A 15,467-nucleotide genomic window follows, 5' to 3' on the forward strand; every position below is an offset into this window, starting at 1 on the left:
TGATGGATGTGAGATAGATAGATAGGTAGGTAGGTAGGTAGGTAGGTAGGTAGGTAGGTAGGTAGGTAGGTAGGTAGATAGATAGATAGATAGATAGATAGATAGATAGATAGATAGATAGATAGATAGATAGATAGATAGATAGATAGATAGATAGATAGATAGATAGCTGGGTGGATGGGTGGATGGGTGGATGGGTGGATGGATGGATAGAGACAGACAGACAGACTTTGTTGTCATTTTAAGGAGTGATGAGAGGCTTATTATCCCGGAAGAAGCCCTGGATCGTGTTTTGCTCTCTCTACCCATCCATCCATCCATCTATCCATCTATCTTGGTGGGCCGGCCACCCTCACGGCCTGATGCTTGTGCTTCCACGGGACCCCTCCCCACCTCGATTGGGCTAGATCAGGACCTCGCCCTTCCCTTCCAACTCCTAGATGCCAGAGTGGCATCTGGGGTGCAAACCCTCCCAGATATCTTCCCTTACCCCCCCCTCTACCCCCCCACTTCCCAACCCTGCAGATACACAACTGGAAGGGAGTGCGGGGAAGCGGGGTGGAAAGTGGCACCCCAGTTATGCCGCTGGATTCCTCCCCAGCCTAACTCACTGAGGTGTGGGGGGGGAGCTGAGTGACCCCCCCCCCAGAGCCCCCTAAGCCATGGCTGGTTCAACCCGCTCTACCTGGCCAGGTTGACCACCCATGAAGGCAGGCGAGGCACCGCCCCATTCCCTCGCAAGCTCTTCCCCCACGGAGCCTTTTGGGTGGGGTGGTGGTGGGGGGGGGGAGAGAGCTGAATAATTCAGGAGAAAGGAGGCGGGAAAGCCCAGGCGGAGGAGAGGCAGAGCCTCCGCCCCAGCTGCAGCCCCTTGCAGAGAGAAGCGGCGCTCGCCGCTGAAAGCGCCGCCGAGAGAAACGCGCTAGTAGCTGGCAGCGGCTGGAGCGAGCGCCCCTTTTTGCAGCATGCAGCCTGGCTCGCGCGCCACTCGCGGCATCTCCCAGCGCAGCAGCAGCAGCAGCAGCAAAAACAGCAGCGGGAGCATCTGCCAGCGGCTCGGCTGGGCGCAGGGCCCGAAGCAGGGAAGGCAGGAGAGGCGGCAAGGGGCGCAGCATGGCCGGAGGGGGCTTTCTGTGGCCCCGGGGGCAGCTGGTGCTGCTGCTGCTGCTGGCGGCGGCGGCGTGCCTGGTGCAGCGCGCCCAGCCGAGGAAGCTGCTTCGGTGCCCGGCTACTTGCAGCTGCACCAAAGAATCCATCATCTGCGTGGGTTCGGCCGGCGTGCCGCGGAGTCTCCCCGCGGACATCAGCTCCTTGTAAGTGCGGGGCAAGGCTGAGGCAGGGGGGGGTGGGGAAGGGGAAGGGAGGGGGAGGCAGAGGCTGCATAGGAGGACCCAGCCCCTTTTGCCCCCCCCCCCCTCAACCCAGTTCAGGAGAGCCGGCTAGGAGGAGAGGAGAGGAGAGGAGATGCCAGCAAGGATTGGGAACCCCCCCCCCTTGGAAACCCTCCGCCACTTTGGTTCTTCTGTTGCCCAGCTTCGTGATGGGCGGTGGTGGTGGTGGTGAGGATGATGTTTCCCTGGTAAATACCCCCCCCCCCTGTGTTTTAAAAGTAAAAAAAAGCTCCAGCTTTAAGCTATATAGAAAAAGTTCTGCGCTAGAAACAAGGAGGCAAACGGGATCCAAATCAGGTGAGGTATTAGTCCCGCTTTGTAAAGCCTTAGTAAGGCCACAGCTGGAATGCTGCATCTGGTTTGGGCTGGTTACAAGGCACCAGCTTTGGCCACCAAAAAAGACGCTATAAAAAAGAGGTTGAGACTCTAGAAAGAGTGCAGAGAAGAGGAAGAAAGATGATGAGGGGACTGGAGGCTAAAACATACGAACGGTTGCAGGAACTGGGCATGTCTAGTCTAAGGAAGAGAAGGACCGGGGAGACATAATAGCAGTCTTCCAGTATTTGAGGGAGGGGCTGCCATAGAGAGGATGGGGCCAAGCTATTCTCCAAAGCACCCAAAGGCCAGACAAGGAATCATGGATGGAAACTGACCAAGGAGAGATTCAACCTGGGAATAAGGAGGAATTTCTGACAGGGAGATCATTCAAACAATGGAACAGAAGTTGCCTTCAGAAGTTATGGGAGCTTCATCACTGGAGGCTTTCAAGAAGGAGACCGGACTGTCATCTGTCAGAAATGGTGTAGAGTCTTCTGCTTGGGTGAAGGGGTTGGGCTAGATGACCTACAAGATCCCTTCCAACCCTGTTAATTTGTAAAGGATATTGAGACTCTAGAAAGAGTGCAGAGAAGAGCAACAAAGATGATGAGGAGACTGGAGACTAAAACATACGATGAACGGCTGCAGGAACTGGGCCTGGCTAGTCTAGGGAAGAGAAGGACCAGGGGAGACAGGAGAGCATCTTCCAATATTTGAGGGGCTGCCATAGAGAGGATGGGGCCAAGCTATTCTCCAAAGCACCCAAAGGCCAGACAAGGAATCATGGATGGAAACTGACCAAGGAGAGATTCAACCTGGAAATAAGGAGGAATTTCCTGACAGTGAGATCATTCAAACCATGGAACAGAAGTTTCCTTTGGAAGTTGTGGGAGCTTCATCACTGGAGGCTTTCAAGAAGAGACAGGACAGCCATCTATCAGAAATGGTGTAGGGTCTCCTGCTCGGGGGTGGGTTGGACTAGATGACCCACAAGACCCCTCCCACCTCTGTTAATCTGTTTTTAAAAAAATCTGTTAATTAATTTATGTTCAGACTTTGAGGGAAATGCAGAGAAGGATGAGAAGTATTCTAGGCTGCATTAACAGAGGGAGAGAATCAAGATCACGTGAAGGGTTAATACCACTTTATAAGGCCTTGGGAAGGCCACACCTGGAATCCGGCATTCAGTTTTGGTTGCCACGATGTAGAAAAGATGTGGAGACCCTGGAAAGAGTGCAGAGAAGAGCAAGAAAAGGGATTAGGAGGCTAAAACATACAAAGAACGGTTGCAGGAACTGGGCCTGGCTAATCTAGTGAAGAGAAGGACTGGTGGGTGGACATTACAGTATTCCAGTATTTGAGGGGCTGCCATAAAGAAGAAAGGGTCAACTTATTTCCCAAAGCACCAGAAGGCAGGAAGAGAAACAATGGATGGAAACTCATCAAGGAGAGAAGCAATCTGGAATTAAGAAGAAATTTCTTGACTTAATCAGTGGAACGACTGGCCTCCAGAAGTTGTGAAAGCTCCCACACTGGGAGGTTTAAAGAAGAGGTTGGATAACCATTTGTCTGAAGTGGTGTAGGGGTTTCCTGTCTGAGCAGGGGGTTGGACTAGAAGACCTCCAAGGTCCCTCCCAACTCTTCTTATCTGAGGGCACCAAGTTGGGGGAAGTTATAGTGAAATGTATTGAAGTTGGGCTCCTCCTGATTTTTCTGTCCTTGCTGCCTTTTTTAGGAGTCTGGTCAATGGGACCTTTCCCGAAATAAAGGAGAAAATGTTTTCTCACCTGCCTTCGTTGCAATTGCTGTAAGTATTAAGAAGGTGGACATGTTTGAGTGGTTTATCTGTCTGTCTCTCTATCATATCCATCTCTCTCTCTCTTTCTATCCAGCCATCTATCTATCTATAGCTATTCTCTTTCACTCTCTCTCTCTCTCTCTCTTTCTATCTATGTTTCTGTCTGTAGGTATCATCTATCTATGTATCTGTCTGTCAGTCTATGTCAATCCATCCATCCATCTTTATCTATCAATCCACCCATCCATCAATCCATCCATCCATCCATATCTCTATATCTATATCTACATCTCTACAGCTACATCTACATCCACCCACCCACCCACCCACCCATCCATATCTATCTAGCTATCTGTATCTATCTTTCTTTCTATCTATCTATCTATCCATCCATCTCTATCTATCTATATGTATCTATCTATCCATCCATCCATCTTTATCTATCAATCCATCCATATCTATCTATCAATCCGTCCATTATCTATCTATCTATCTATCTATCTATCTATCTATCTATCTATCTCTATCTATATCAATCTATCTTTCCATCTATTTATCCATCCATATCTATCTATCTATCTATCTATCTATCTATCTATCTATCTATCTATCTATCTATCCATCCATCCATCCATCCATCCATCCATCTATGCTATCTATCTATCTATCTATCTATCTATCTATCTATCTATCTATCTATCTATCTATCTATCTATCATCTATCTATCTATCTATCTATCTATCTATGTATCTATCTATCTATCTACCTACCTACCTATCTACCTACCTATCTATCTCTATCTTTCCATCTATCTATCCATGCATCCATCCATCTCTATCTATCCATCCATCTATCCATCCATCCATCCGTCAGATGGAGCTTCAGAGGGGATGAGACCCCTGACATTCCAGTTGGACTTCCTTGTTTTTCTTCGAAGACTTTCCCTTCTCCTCCAAGAAGCTTCTTCAGCTCTGACTGGATGGTGGGGAATGGAAGGATTTATACTCCTTGCAGACAACTGGTGTCATTTGCATTCCTTTTTTCTTTTCTTTTTTGCAATGAAAATTTTGATTTTATTTTGTTACAAATTTTAAAACCTCTTTACAAACGAAGTGTTGTCCAGGGTCCCCCCCCCCTTTTAAAGGTTCTCTCTTATACATAATTAATTTCACATCACGTTATCAATATCGGCCCCATTATTTTCTTCCCATATTTCCATCTTAAATTTAATTTTTTTCCTTAACTCATAAACAAAATCATTTTTCACCCTTCCAGAAAAAAAGCACACCAACTTCATCATTTCATTTTCCCTTTGTTATTTTCTAATTTCTCTATGCAGCATATATCATCAAGTTCAACTTTACTATAACAAGCATTTTACTTAATTGGTTATCCACACACTTAACAATATTATCTTATTTAACTATGTGTCGTAAGCAGTGTCAACATATTTCATTTCCTGCTAATATCTCTTTTTTTTTTTACATTCCTCCTTTCCTAACCATTTTCTCTTTAACTCATCTCTTGCGCCCTTTGGTGTTCTATTTTTCCTTCAGTTTTCTGTTTATCCTTCTATCTCCTACTTTTACATTCCCCCTTTTCCCCTTTTGTATCTTTTCTTCAGAATTCCCCCCTATCATTCTTCTATAACTTATTTGAGTAATTTGCATCCTTTTTTAGAGAGTCGTTGAGGCCACTTGGAGGTTTAACTATGTCCTCAGAGTCACCTGAGTGGTGCAGATGGGGGTGGAGTCTATAACATGGATCCTTTCAGCAGTTCTAAGAAGGCTCCGCCCCCATTTGCACCACTCAGGTGACCCTTAACCTCCAAGTGGCCTCAACGACCCTTTAAAAAGGATGCAAATGACCAGCTGTCTGCAAGGAGCATCAATCCTTCCATTCCCCTCCATTCCCTCACCAAAGCCAAGGGGGAAGCCATATTTACTTACCAACCGTGTTACTCACTTAACGACTGCAGTGATTCATTTAACGACTGGGGCAAGAAAGCTCAGAAAATTAGCCCAAACCGTTTTACGAGCTGCTTTGTCCCAGTCATTAAACGGATCAATGCAGTCGTTAGGGGAGTAACACGGCATCTAACTTGACAGCTGTCTCACTTAGCAACCGAAATTTCGGGCTCCGTTGTGGTGAGGACTAACCATAGTGATATGTGGGTGTGGGTGTGTGTTTAAGCTTGATACCTGCATTTCTTTTCTTTTCTTTTTTAAGGCTGCTGAATTCTAACTCGTTTACCGTCATACGGGACGACGCCTTCGGCGGGCTTTTTCACCTTGAGTATCTGTAAGTCATGTGCTTTTCCTGCCTCCTGCGAAGACTTAAAAGGAAGGACGGTTTATTTCTGATCGTTTATATAGGACAGTGTTTCCCAACCTTGGCAACTTGAAGATGTCCGGACTTCAACTCCCAGAATTCCCCAGCCAGCGAATGCTGGCTGGGGAATTCTGGGAGTTGAAGTCGGACATCTTCAAGTGGCCAAGGTTGGGAAACACTGATATAGGACACGGGTGTCAAACTCGCGACACCCCGTTGCCGTCCCGTGACGTTTTTGCAATGGCTCCCCCCGTTCGCGGAGCTGGGGTGGGCGTGGCCTGCGTGTGACGCATTCGGCCTGCGAGCCGCCATTTTGACGCCCCCGGTTTATAAGTCGCGCATTTTGCCCTCGATCTGTCCATTGAAAATTGTCACTGGCAAGATAGCGACCGCCACATCTGATGCTTCACATCTGCAGATGTTCTGGGTTTTGGGTGTGAGAGAGAGAGAAGGAGGGAAAGGGGGGGGGCAGGGGGAGAGAGCGTGCAGTCCCCAATTCCCAATGCTGCAGCACATTACCAGGCCTTGAATCCCCAGGTCTGTCTTAACGCATAGCCCCGATGCCGGGGTCGCTTCCGGTTTCTGTCCTTGACTGTATTTCACACCTAACGACCGTTTATTTATTTCTGTCTCTGTATCTCCCTTTTTGCATAGATTTATTGAAGGAAATAAAATTGAAACCATTTCAAGAAATGCATTTCGGGGTCTCCGAGACTTGACTCATCTGTAAGTTGTTGTTGTTGTTGTTGTTTCACGCTAATTTGTATCTTGCTTAACACCTCAGCCATGCTGTTACGTCTGGCTGAGTAGATGTACTCCTTGGTTTACGACAATTTGTTTAATGGCAGTTCGAAGTTGCACATCCTGAAACTTATCCTGTGCTTCCCGCAGGATAGTTTTTTTTCCGCTCTGTCCCTTCGCTGTTGAACACAGGTGCTGCTTGTTAGGCTGTGTTGTCCTGCAGAAAACACAACTCCACAACCCAGTCCTTTCAGCAATTCCAAGGAGGCCTCTCACATATTTCCACTCTTCAGGTCACCTTGAAGATCTCCCAATCTTGCACCAATTTTGACACAGATGGCCTCTTTGTTTATACAAATAAACCTCCAAGTGGCCTCAACGACTCTCTAGAAAGGATGCAAATGACCAGCTGTCTGCAAGGAATATCAGTCCTTCCATTCCCCACCATCCAGTCAGAGCAGAAGAAGCTTCTTGGATGAGAAGCGAAATGCCTTCAAAAGGGAAAAAATATCAAGCCCAGTTGCCTTGTGTGTTCTGACCGAGGCTTCCCAAGATCATAAAGGGAGGGGCCATTCACCGTCCACCTGTGGCTTTACTCCCAAGTCGACCCCTGTTCTTTAGCTGTTCCTTTCGTCTGGCAACGAAAAAATCCCAGTGAATTCCCAGCATCTGAGTCCTTGTCCCGACAAAACCCCTTTTAATTAATTGACTGTTGTTAGGTAAGCTCCCCGTTGGGAGAGCGAGTACGTTCAGCGAAGCGTTGTGTGAGTTGTGTTGGAGAACACACAAACCAGCATACAGAGACACTGCAGTTTAGATAGGCTTTTACTTCCGTGGAAACAGAGGTATCAGAGTCCATCAAACAGTCCAAGTCATACACGGATAAGACAGTCAGTCATCAACATCTCTCAGTTAAGGGATAATCCAAATAACATAGTCCAGTATCATATAATCAGTCCGGGACTCAAAGTTTGCTAACAGTTACAAAACTTACAATAGCTCACGGCACTTTCTAACAGCCAGCTTCCAAAACACTCAGATCAGATCAGCCACAGCATCTAACGAAACAGAGCGTTTAAATCAACCATTAGATTATATTCCTAACAACTGCGAATTCTGCTCCTTCACACCCAGCCAAGTCTTTCGAGGGAGGATTTACAGTCACAGACCTTATCTGGCTTGGAGAGATGCCAGGACGATCTCTGCAAAACTTGGCCAGGAGTCTCGGAGAGTCACGAGCCAAATAAGCGAACTAATGGCCTCCTGCAAACTCCACTCCCCTTTCGCTCCTCTTTTATTTCCTCTGGGAGGGGCCATTCACCGTCCACCTGTGGCTTTACTCCCAAGTTGACCCCTGTTCTTTAGCTGTTCCCTTTCGTCTGGCAACAAAAAAACCCCGGTGAATTCCCAGCATCTGACTTTCTGAAAGGTTTGGGATTTCTCTCCACTTTAAGAGTTGTTATTAATTTTGTCCTTTTTCTTTCTTTTTTTCTCTTTTTATTTCTTTCTTTCTTTCTCTTTCTCTTTCTCTTTCTCTTTCTCTTTCTCTTTCTCTTTCTCTTTCTCTTTCTCTTTCTCTTTCTCTTTCTCTTTCTCTCTCTGTGTGAGTCTGTCTGTGTGTGTGTTTGTGTGTGTGTGTGTGTTTTTGTCTGTCAGTGGTGGGTTTCAAAAATTTTTGGGACCTCTTCTGTAGGTGTGGCCTGCTTTCCGGGTCCACTGGTGGAACCTCTTCTAACCGGTTCGGTAGATTTGACGAATCGGTTCTACCGAACTGGTGCGAACTGGTAGGAACCCACCTCTGAGCTATAGGGTTTAAACGGTTTTCAAAATTATTGTGACATCTAACTTTACTTTTCCAGCTCTCTCGCCAATAACCAGATTAAAGCTTTGCCAAGGGACATCTTTGGTGATTTGGACTCTCTGATCGAACTGTAAGTAGAGCTTCATTGCGTTGTTGTTGTTGTTTTGTGGCTTTAAATCTTATCTCAGCATCCAGAATTTTTCCTTGAGCTGTTTGGATATGGAATTGGGACTAGCAAGGAGGACGTTTGCTCTCATTCATTTTCTAAACCTTGTGCTTCATTTGAGACGGTTCTCCTCTTGCTGATGCATTTATTTGAAATGTTCCAAGGTTGCTAGAGTGTACCATACCATACCTACTGAGAGTAACTTTGCATTATAAATAAAAGAATAGCAATAGCAGTAGACTTATATACCGCTTCATAGGCCTTTCAGGCCTCTCTAAGCGGTTTACAGAGTCAGCATATTGCCCCCAACAACAATCCAGATCCTCATTTTACCCACCTCGGAAGGATGGAAGGTTGAGTCAACCCTGAGCCGGTGAGATTTGAACAGCCGAACTGCAGAACTAGCAGTCAGCTGAAGTAGCCTGCAGTGCTGCATTTAACCACTGAGCCACCTCAAATGCCATGGAAAGCAATGCCGGGGGGGCGGGGGGAGGAAGAAAACAATCTCTAACGATATTGGCTTTGAGGACAATTAACCAGTGGAACAGCTTGCCACCAGAAGTTGTGACTGCTCCATCACTGGGGTTTTTTTTCAGAAAAGATTGCACAGCCATTTGTCTGAAATGGTAGGGTCTCTTGCCATGGCAGGGGGTTGGACTAGAGGACCTCCAAGGTCCCTTCCCACCTTATTATTCTAATTCTTCTTGAAAGTCTGTTGTCGGTCTAATGAGCAGAAATTGGTTGTTGTTGTTGTTGTTGTTGTTGTTATACTTTTATTCATTAAACATGAAACTCAGTCAATTGAACACTTGCAAATGTATCACAAATATCCTTGACTGGTGCTGATGGTTGATACGGGTTACTGCAAGCATCCTAGGTATCAGCCAAGTTTATTTATTATCTCTTTTATTCATTAAACATGAAACTCAGTCAACCGAGCAGTTAAAAATAGCAGAGTTTGTTGCAGAAAAATCAGATCCGGAAAGCACTCACAGTAACGGATTCAGCTGGATTCATTAACTTCTTTATATAGATAATAACAGATTAATAAATGTACAACACGGATAGTAGATTCTTTCAGTGTTATAGAAGTTACAAGCAGAACACAAGCAAGAGAAGAGCCGTTAGTTTCAGTTTCACAGTTCAGAACAGACAGAGATAAGTCTGGTTTCAGTTTCAATTCTCAGCACAGTTCTGTTTCAGCTCCCATTGGCTGACTTTGTTGCTATGCCTATTCATTGGCTGACCTTGTTACCATGTTCCTCCCAGTCATGAATATTCTAACAAAAAAATGTGTCACAAATACCTTTGATTGGTGCTAATGTTGGATACGGGTTATTGTTGTTGTTGTTATTTGTCTTCTTGTGACAAAGAAACAACATCCACAACAGAAAGCCCCTTTATTAATTAAACTTGATAGACAAACATTGCTTTGTCTTTAAAAGTCCCACTCTGCTCACTTCTTATTTCTCGCCGATGGTCCAATCTGCCCTGTCGCTGTTTTTCCAAACGAAAAACTTGCAAGAATCAGATGAATTTCGATTCCGGCCTGGCCTGAATAGAATAAAATGCAGGATTAATTTGGTTGTTAATTTTAATTTAATTTTTAAAATTTTATTGTAAATATCCATTTCGAGGTGTTTTTTTGGGGATACTTTATTTAATGTCCCTTTTAATTTTTGTAATATGTGTTTTCTTTTATGTTGTACGCCGCCCTGAGTCCTTTGGGAGAAGGGCGGCATATAAATTCAATAAACCTCAAACCTTCTTTGCAAACCAGCTTTTCTTTCCCCGCGTATTTCTAGAGATCTGAGGGGAAACAAGTTTGAGTGTGATTGCAAAGCCAAGTGGTTGTTTTTGTGGCTAAAGATGACCAACTCCTCCGTTTCGGAAGTCCTGTGTGTGGGTCCCGCGGAATTTCAGGACAAGAAATTAAACGAAGCCTCGAGCTTTGACGATGAATGCACCACGACAGGTATTTTGGCAGATTGGTTCATAGTTTAAAATTAATAGTTAAATAGTTAAAATTGTCCTCCTCTGAGTCTCTTCGGAGCAAAGGGATTGCAACTTTAAAGCTTTAATTTAAGAAGTAGCAGATGGAAACTAATCAAGGAGAGAAGCAACTTAGAACCGAGGAGAAATTTCCTGACAGTGAGAACTATTAACCAGTGGAACAACTTGCCTCCAGAAGTTGTGAATGCTCCAACACTGGGTGTTTTAAAGAAGATGTTGGACAACCATTTGTCTGAAGTGGTGTAGGGTTTCCTGCCTGAGCTAGGGGTTGGACTAGAAGACCTCCAAGGTCCCTTCCAACTCTGTTATTCTGTTAAATATTTGCCTTTAAACATTTTTTTAAGGAGTGCATGAAAGAAATAACACACTTGATTCTTGTCTTCACCATGGATTAGTTCAAAATCCCTCACTGTAACATGAGGATTATACACCAGGCAACATGAGCTAGGAATAGAGAATCTGAATGAATGTGAACAGTACATACAGGTAGTCCTCGCTTTACGACCGTCATTGAGCCCAGTATCCATTCGGACAAGTGAAACACTTGTTCGGTGTGTTTGGCCCCATTTTACGACTTTTCTTGCCACCGTTGTTAAGTGAATCATTGAGTTTGTTAAGTTAGTCGCCTGTTTATTCAGTGAATTCTGGCTCCCCCGTTGTCTTGTCCGACGGTCGCAAAAGGGGATGACGTGACCCCCTGGGGAATACTGCCACCGTCATAAAGGTGAGTCAGTTGCCAACCATCTAAATTTTGATCACGTGGCCACGAGGCAGGAAGGCTGAAACGGTCGTAAGCCTGAGATACGGTACTAAGTCATTTTTTCAAGTATCGTCGTAACTTTGAACGTCCGCTAAATGAGGTGTCGTAAGTCAGGGACCGCCTCTATGTATTATTTTGAGTTCAGCGTTAGCTTCCCCAAGCCGAGCATTTCCAGGTCAGGGCTGAACAGCTTCCCGCCTCCTGCCGAATCCCATTGTAACACGCTTGTTTTCGATTAAATATGATTACAGATTTTGTTGTCCATCAGATTTTGCCCTATCAGTCAGTCTCGATCGACACCTTCAGCTCCAAAAACGACGTCTACGTGGCCATTGCGCAAACCAGCATGGAAAACTGCATGGTGCTGGAATGGGACCACATTGAGAAGAACTTCCGGAGTTACGACAACATCACCGGTAAAAAAAATTAAAACCCGATGCGCCACTCTTAAGTTTCAACGCGTCCTTTGGGATTCACCGGGTGCGTTTCCCCATTCTGTCAAGGCGGTTTGGAGGATTTGGAAAAATCGCCTCTTACGGGGGAGTTTTGTCTCTCAGCACGGGTAGGATTCAGCCGGTTCAGACTGGTTTGGGTAAACGGGATGCTAATTTTACATCTGGTTCGCCGAACCAGTAGTTGGAAGGAGTGCCTGGCCTCGCCCACCCTTCTACTCCCTTCCCAGGAGTCTCCACGCGGCCCCTTATGCCAGGTAAATGCGGAGCCCGCACGGAGGCTCTGGGAGGGCAAAAAATGGGCCTCCCGGAGGTTTGGAAGCGGGCTTGTTTCCGATCTCCAGAGGGCCTCCGGAGCCCGGGGAAGGCTGTTTTCGCCCTCCTGGAGGCTCAAGTTAAGCCTCTGGAGCCTGGGGAGGTCAAAAAACAGGCCTCCCGGAAGCTCTGGAAGTTCTGAAATGGGTTTGTTTCCAGGGGAGACCAAGCCTGAGAAAGGTCGGTAATTGTGAACTATCTTGAAAGACCGTGGGAGGGGAAAGACTTTGCTGAAGAGGAATTCACTGTGAATTAAATAAAAGGGGTTTATCGGGATGGGGACTTGGCTTTCTGTCGCTGGGGAAGCCTAGGTCAGAACATTCTCTTGCGCTATCCTTGTGCCCGCCTGCGGCCCACCTCACTCAAGCATTGCTATGAAAGCTGCAGGAATGCAGAGGTGGGTTCCTATCAGTTTGCACCGGTTCGATAGAACCGGTTCGTCAAATCTACCGAACCGGTTAGAAGAGGTTCCACCAGTGGACCCGGAAAGCAGGCCACACCTACAGAAGAGGTTCCAAAATTTTTTGAAACCCACCACTGGTGCACACCCACACCCACATGTGCTTGCCCCCTCCCACAAAGACACTCCCTTTTTCCTCCCTCCCCGTGTTCCAGGCCCCCAACCCCAGAAAGTTTGGGGACCCCTGCCTTAAATGAAGAATTTACTTAAACAATAGGTACAGTTTGGGCTCTGCTAACACCAGGGGTGAAATTCAGCAGGTTCTGGAGAATCGGGTACGGAAATTTTGAGTAGTCTGGAGAACCGGCAAATACCACCTCTGGCTGGCCCCGCCCGCATCTATTCTCTGCCTCCTGAGTCCCAGCTGATTGGGAGGGAATGGGGATTTTGCAGTATCCTTCCCCTGCCACGCCCACCAAGCCACGCCCACAGAACCAGTAGTAAAAAAAAATGAATTTTCACCACTGGCTAACAGTATCCCTTTGTTTGAGTCAACAGGCCAATCCATTGTGGGTTGTAAAGCTATCTTGATTGATGACCAAGTCTTTGTGGTGGTAGCTCAGCTTTTTGGCGGATCCCACATTTATAAGTATGAGGAAAGCTGGACCAAATTTGTCAAGTTCCAGGATATCGAGGTCTCCCGCATCTCCAAGCCGAACGACATCGAGCTCTTCCAGATCGAGAGCGAAACCTTTTTCGTCATCGCGGATAGCTCCAAAGCTGGCTTGACTACGGTTTACAAGTGGAACAACAAGGGTTTCTACTCCTACCAGTCCCTGCACGAGTGGTTCCGGGACACAGACGCCGAATTCGTCGACATAGACGGGAAATCTCATTTGATCCTCTCCAGTCGCTCTCAGATCCCGATTATCCTTCAGTGGAACAAGAGTTCCAGAAAGTTCCTCCCACACAGCGAGATACCCAACATGGAGGACGTGCTGGCCGTGAAGAGCTTCCGGATACAAGATGGCCTCTATATCTCCCTCACCAGATTTATCGGCGATTCGAGAGTCATGAAATGGGACAGCAAGCAGTTTGTGGAGATCCAGGCCCTTCCTTCCCGGGGGGCCATGACCCTACAGCCTTTCTCCTTCAAGGACCACCATTACCTCGCTTTGGGAAGTGACTACACCTTCTCCCAAATATTCCAGTGGGATGAGGAGAAGAGCCTCTTTCAAATATTTAAGGAGATCTACGTGCAGGCGCCCCGCTCCTTCACCGCGGTGTCGACGGATCGGCGCGATTTCTTCTTTGCTTCCAGTTTTAAAGGCCACACGCAGATATTCGAACACATCGTGGTTGACTTGAGTTTATGAAGCGGCTCCAGGCGCGGGGAACTCACGTAGGATGATAACTTTCACACGAAAACAAAAGGGGAGGGGGGAGAAAAAAAAGAACAGATTATTCACCTTTGATAGCTAGAGAAAACCCTTGGCATTAACTCTGCAAAAGTTTTTGTTTGGGGGTTTTTTGGAACTTTTTAGAAGTTTGCCTATTTAATCAGGGAATGCATTAACTCGGTTAAGTGCATGCCATGCCAATTTTACCCTGGACAAGGGGTATTTTCAAATCCTACTATTGCTCATAGACAGTGTGCAAAGCAGTAGTTCCGAAAAGGATGCAAAATTGGAAGGAGGAACAGCTGAGAAAGTGGCTGAAACCAAGAGTGGCTGAAACCAAGAGTGACGAAAAAAACGATGTTTTTTTCTCTTCAAGACTTGGAGGTTGGAAGCCATTCCTTCTAGCGGTTTGCAATCTGCAGCTGTTAGCATCCTGACGAGGAAGCCTGCTCACGGGATGCGTCTCCGTGAGGACGAAGGCGTCCTGGGTTCTGGACCCTGGGAAAGGAAGTGTGGGGAATCTCTAACTCACGTTCTGATTTGGAGAAAAGTGCTGATAGCTCTTTCAAATCACCAATCCAAAAGAGCAATAAGAAGAAAAAGAAGAGGGGGAGAAGGAGGAGAAATACTGGGGGGTCCTTGGTGCTCTCTGAGCTTGGTGGTTTTCATAACCCAGCTAGTTAATATCATCAGTATTAGAAGGGGTGGGTTTTGCAAAGAGGAGGAGGAGGAGGAGAAGGAAGGAGAAAGGGAAGGGAGGGGAGGAGGACTGTGTGGTCCTTGGTGCTCTCTGAGCTTGGTGGTTTTCTTACAAACATTTCATAACCCAGCTAGGTAACAACATCAGTGCTAGAAGGGAGTGGGATTTGGGGAGAGGAAAGGAGGACGAGAAAGAGGAGGAGGAGGACGAGTAGAAAGAGGAGGAGGAGAAAGAGGAGAAGGAGGAAGAAGATAAGGGAGGATTGTGGGGTCCTTGGTGCTCTCTGAGCTTGGTGGTTTTCTTGCAAACATTTCATAACCCAACTAGGTAACAACATCAGTGCTAGAAGAGAGTGGGATTTGGGGAGAGGAAAGGAGGAGAAGAAAGAGAAGGAAGAGGATGAGTAGAAAGAGGAGAAGGAGGAGGAAGATAAGGGAGGATTGTGGGGTCCTTGGTGCTCTCGGAGCTTGGTTGTTTTCTTGCAGACGTTCCATAACCCAACTAGGTAATATCATCAGTATTAGAAGGGGTGGGTTTTGCAAAGAGGAGGAGGAGGAGGAGAAGGAAGGAGAAGGGGAAGGGAGAGGAGGAGGACTGTGTGGTCCTTGGTGCTCTCTGAGCTTGGTGGTTTTCTTGCAAACATTTCATAACCCAACTAGGTAACAACATCAGTGCTAGAAGAGAGTGGGATTTGGGGAGAAAAAAGGAGAAGAAAGAGGAGGAGGAGAAAGAAGAAGAGGAGGAAGATAAGGGAGGACTGTGGGGTCCTTGGTGCTCTCTGAGCTTGGTGGTTTTCTTACAAACATTTCATAACCCAACTAGGTAACAACATCAGTGCTAGAAGAGAGTGGGATTTGGGGAGAGGAAAGGAGGAGAAGAA

The 15,467-nt window shown here is 46.4% G+C and overlaps 1 protein-coding gene across 1 annotated transcript; it reads left to right on the top strand.

Annotated features, from left to right (window-relative positions):
- Nucleotides 1-985: 985 nt before the first annotated feature.
- On the top strand, nucleotides 986-14,193 carry LGI2 (leucine rich repeat LGI family member 2). Its single transcript, XM_087723811.1, has 8 exons — nucleotides 986-1,313; nucleotides 3,445-3,516; nucleotides 5,738-5,809; nucleotides 6,494-6,565; nucleotides 8,440-8,511; nucleotides 10,353-10,522; nucleotides 11,572-11,736; nucleotides 13,046-14,193. Exons 1-8 carry the CDS (start codon nucleotides 1,114-1,116, stop codon nucleotides 13,861-13,863), a joined length of 1,641 nt encoding a protein of 546 aa, XP_087579937.1. The 5' UTR covers nucleotides 986-1,113; the 3' UTR covers nucleotides 13,864-14,193.
- The last annotated feature ends 1,274 nt before the right edge of the window (nucleotides 14,194-15,467 follow it).

This window comes from Thamnophis sirtalis, unplaced genomic scaffold (genome assembly GCF_051295495.1).
Source record: "Thamnophis sirtalis isolate CommonGarterSnake01/CBP01778 unplaced genomic scaffold, rThaSir2_p1.2 scaffold_10, whole genome shotgun sequence".
In the NCBI taxonomy this organism is placed as follows: domain Eukaryota; kingdom Metazoa; phylum Chordata; class Lepidosauria; order Squamata; family Natricidae; genus Thamnophis; species Thamnophis sirtalis.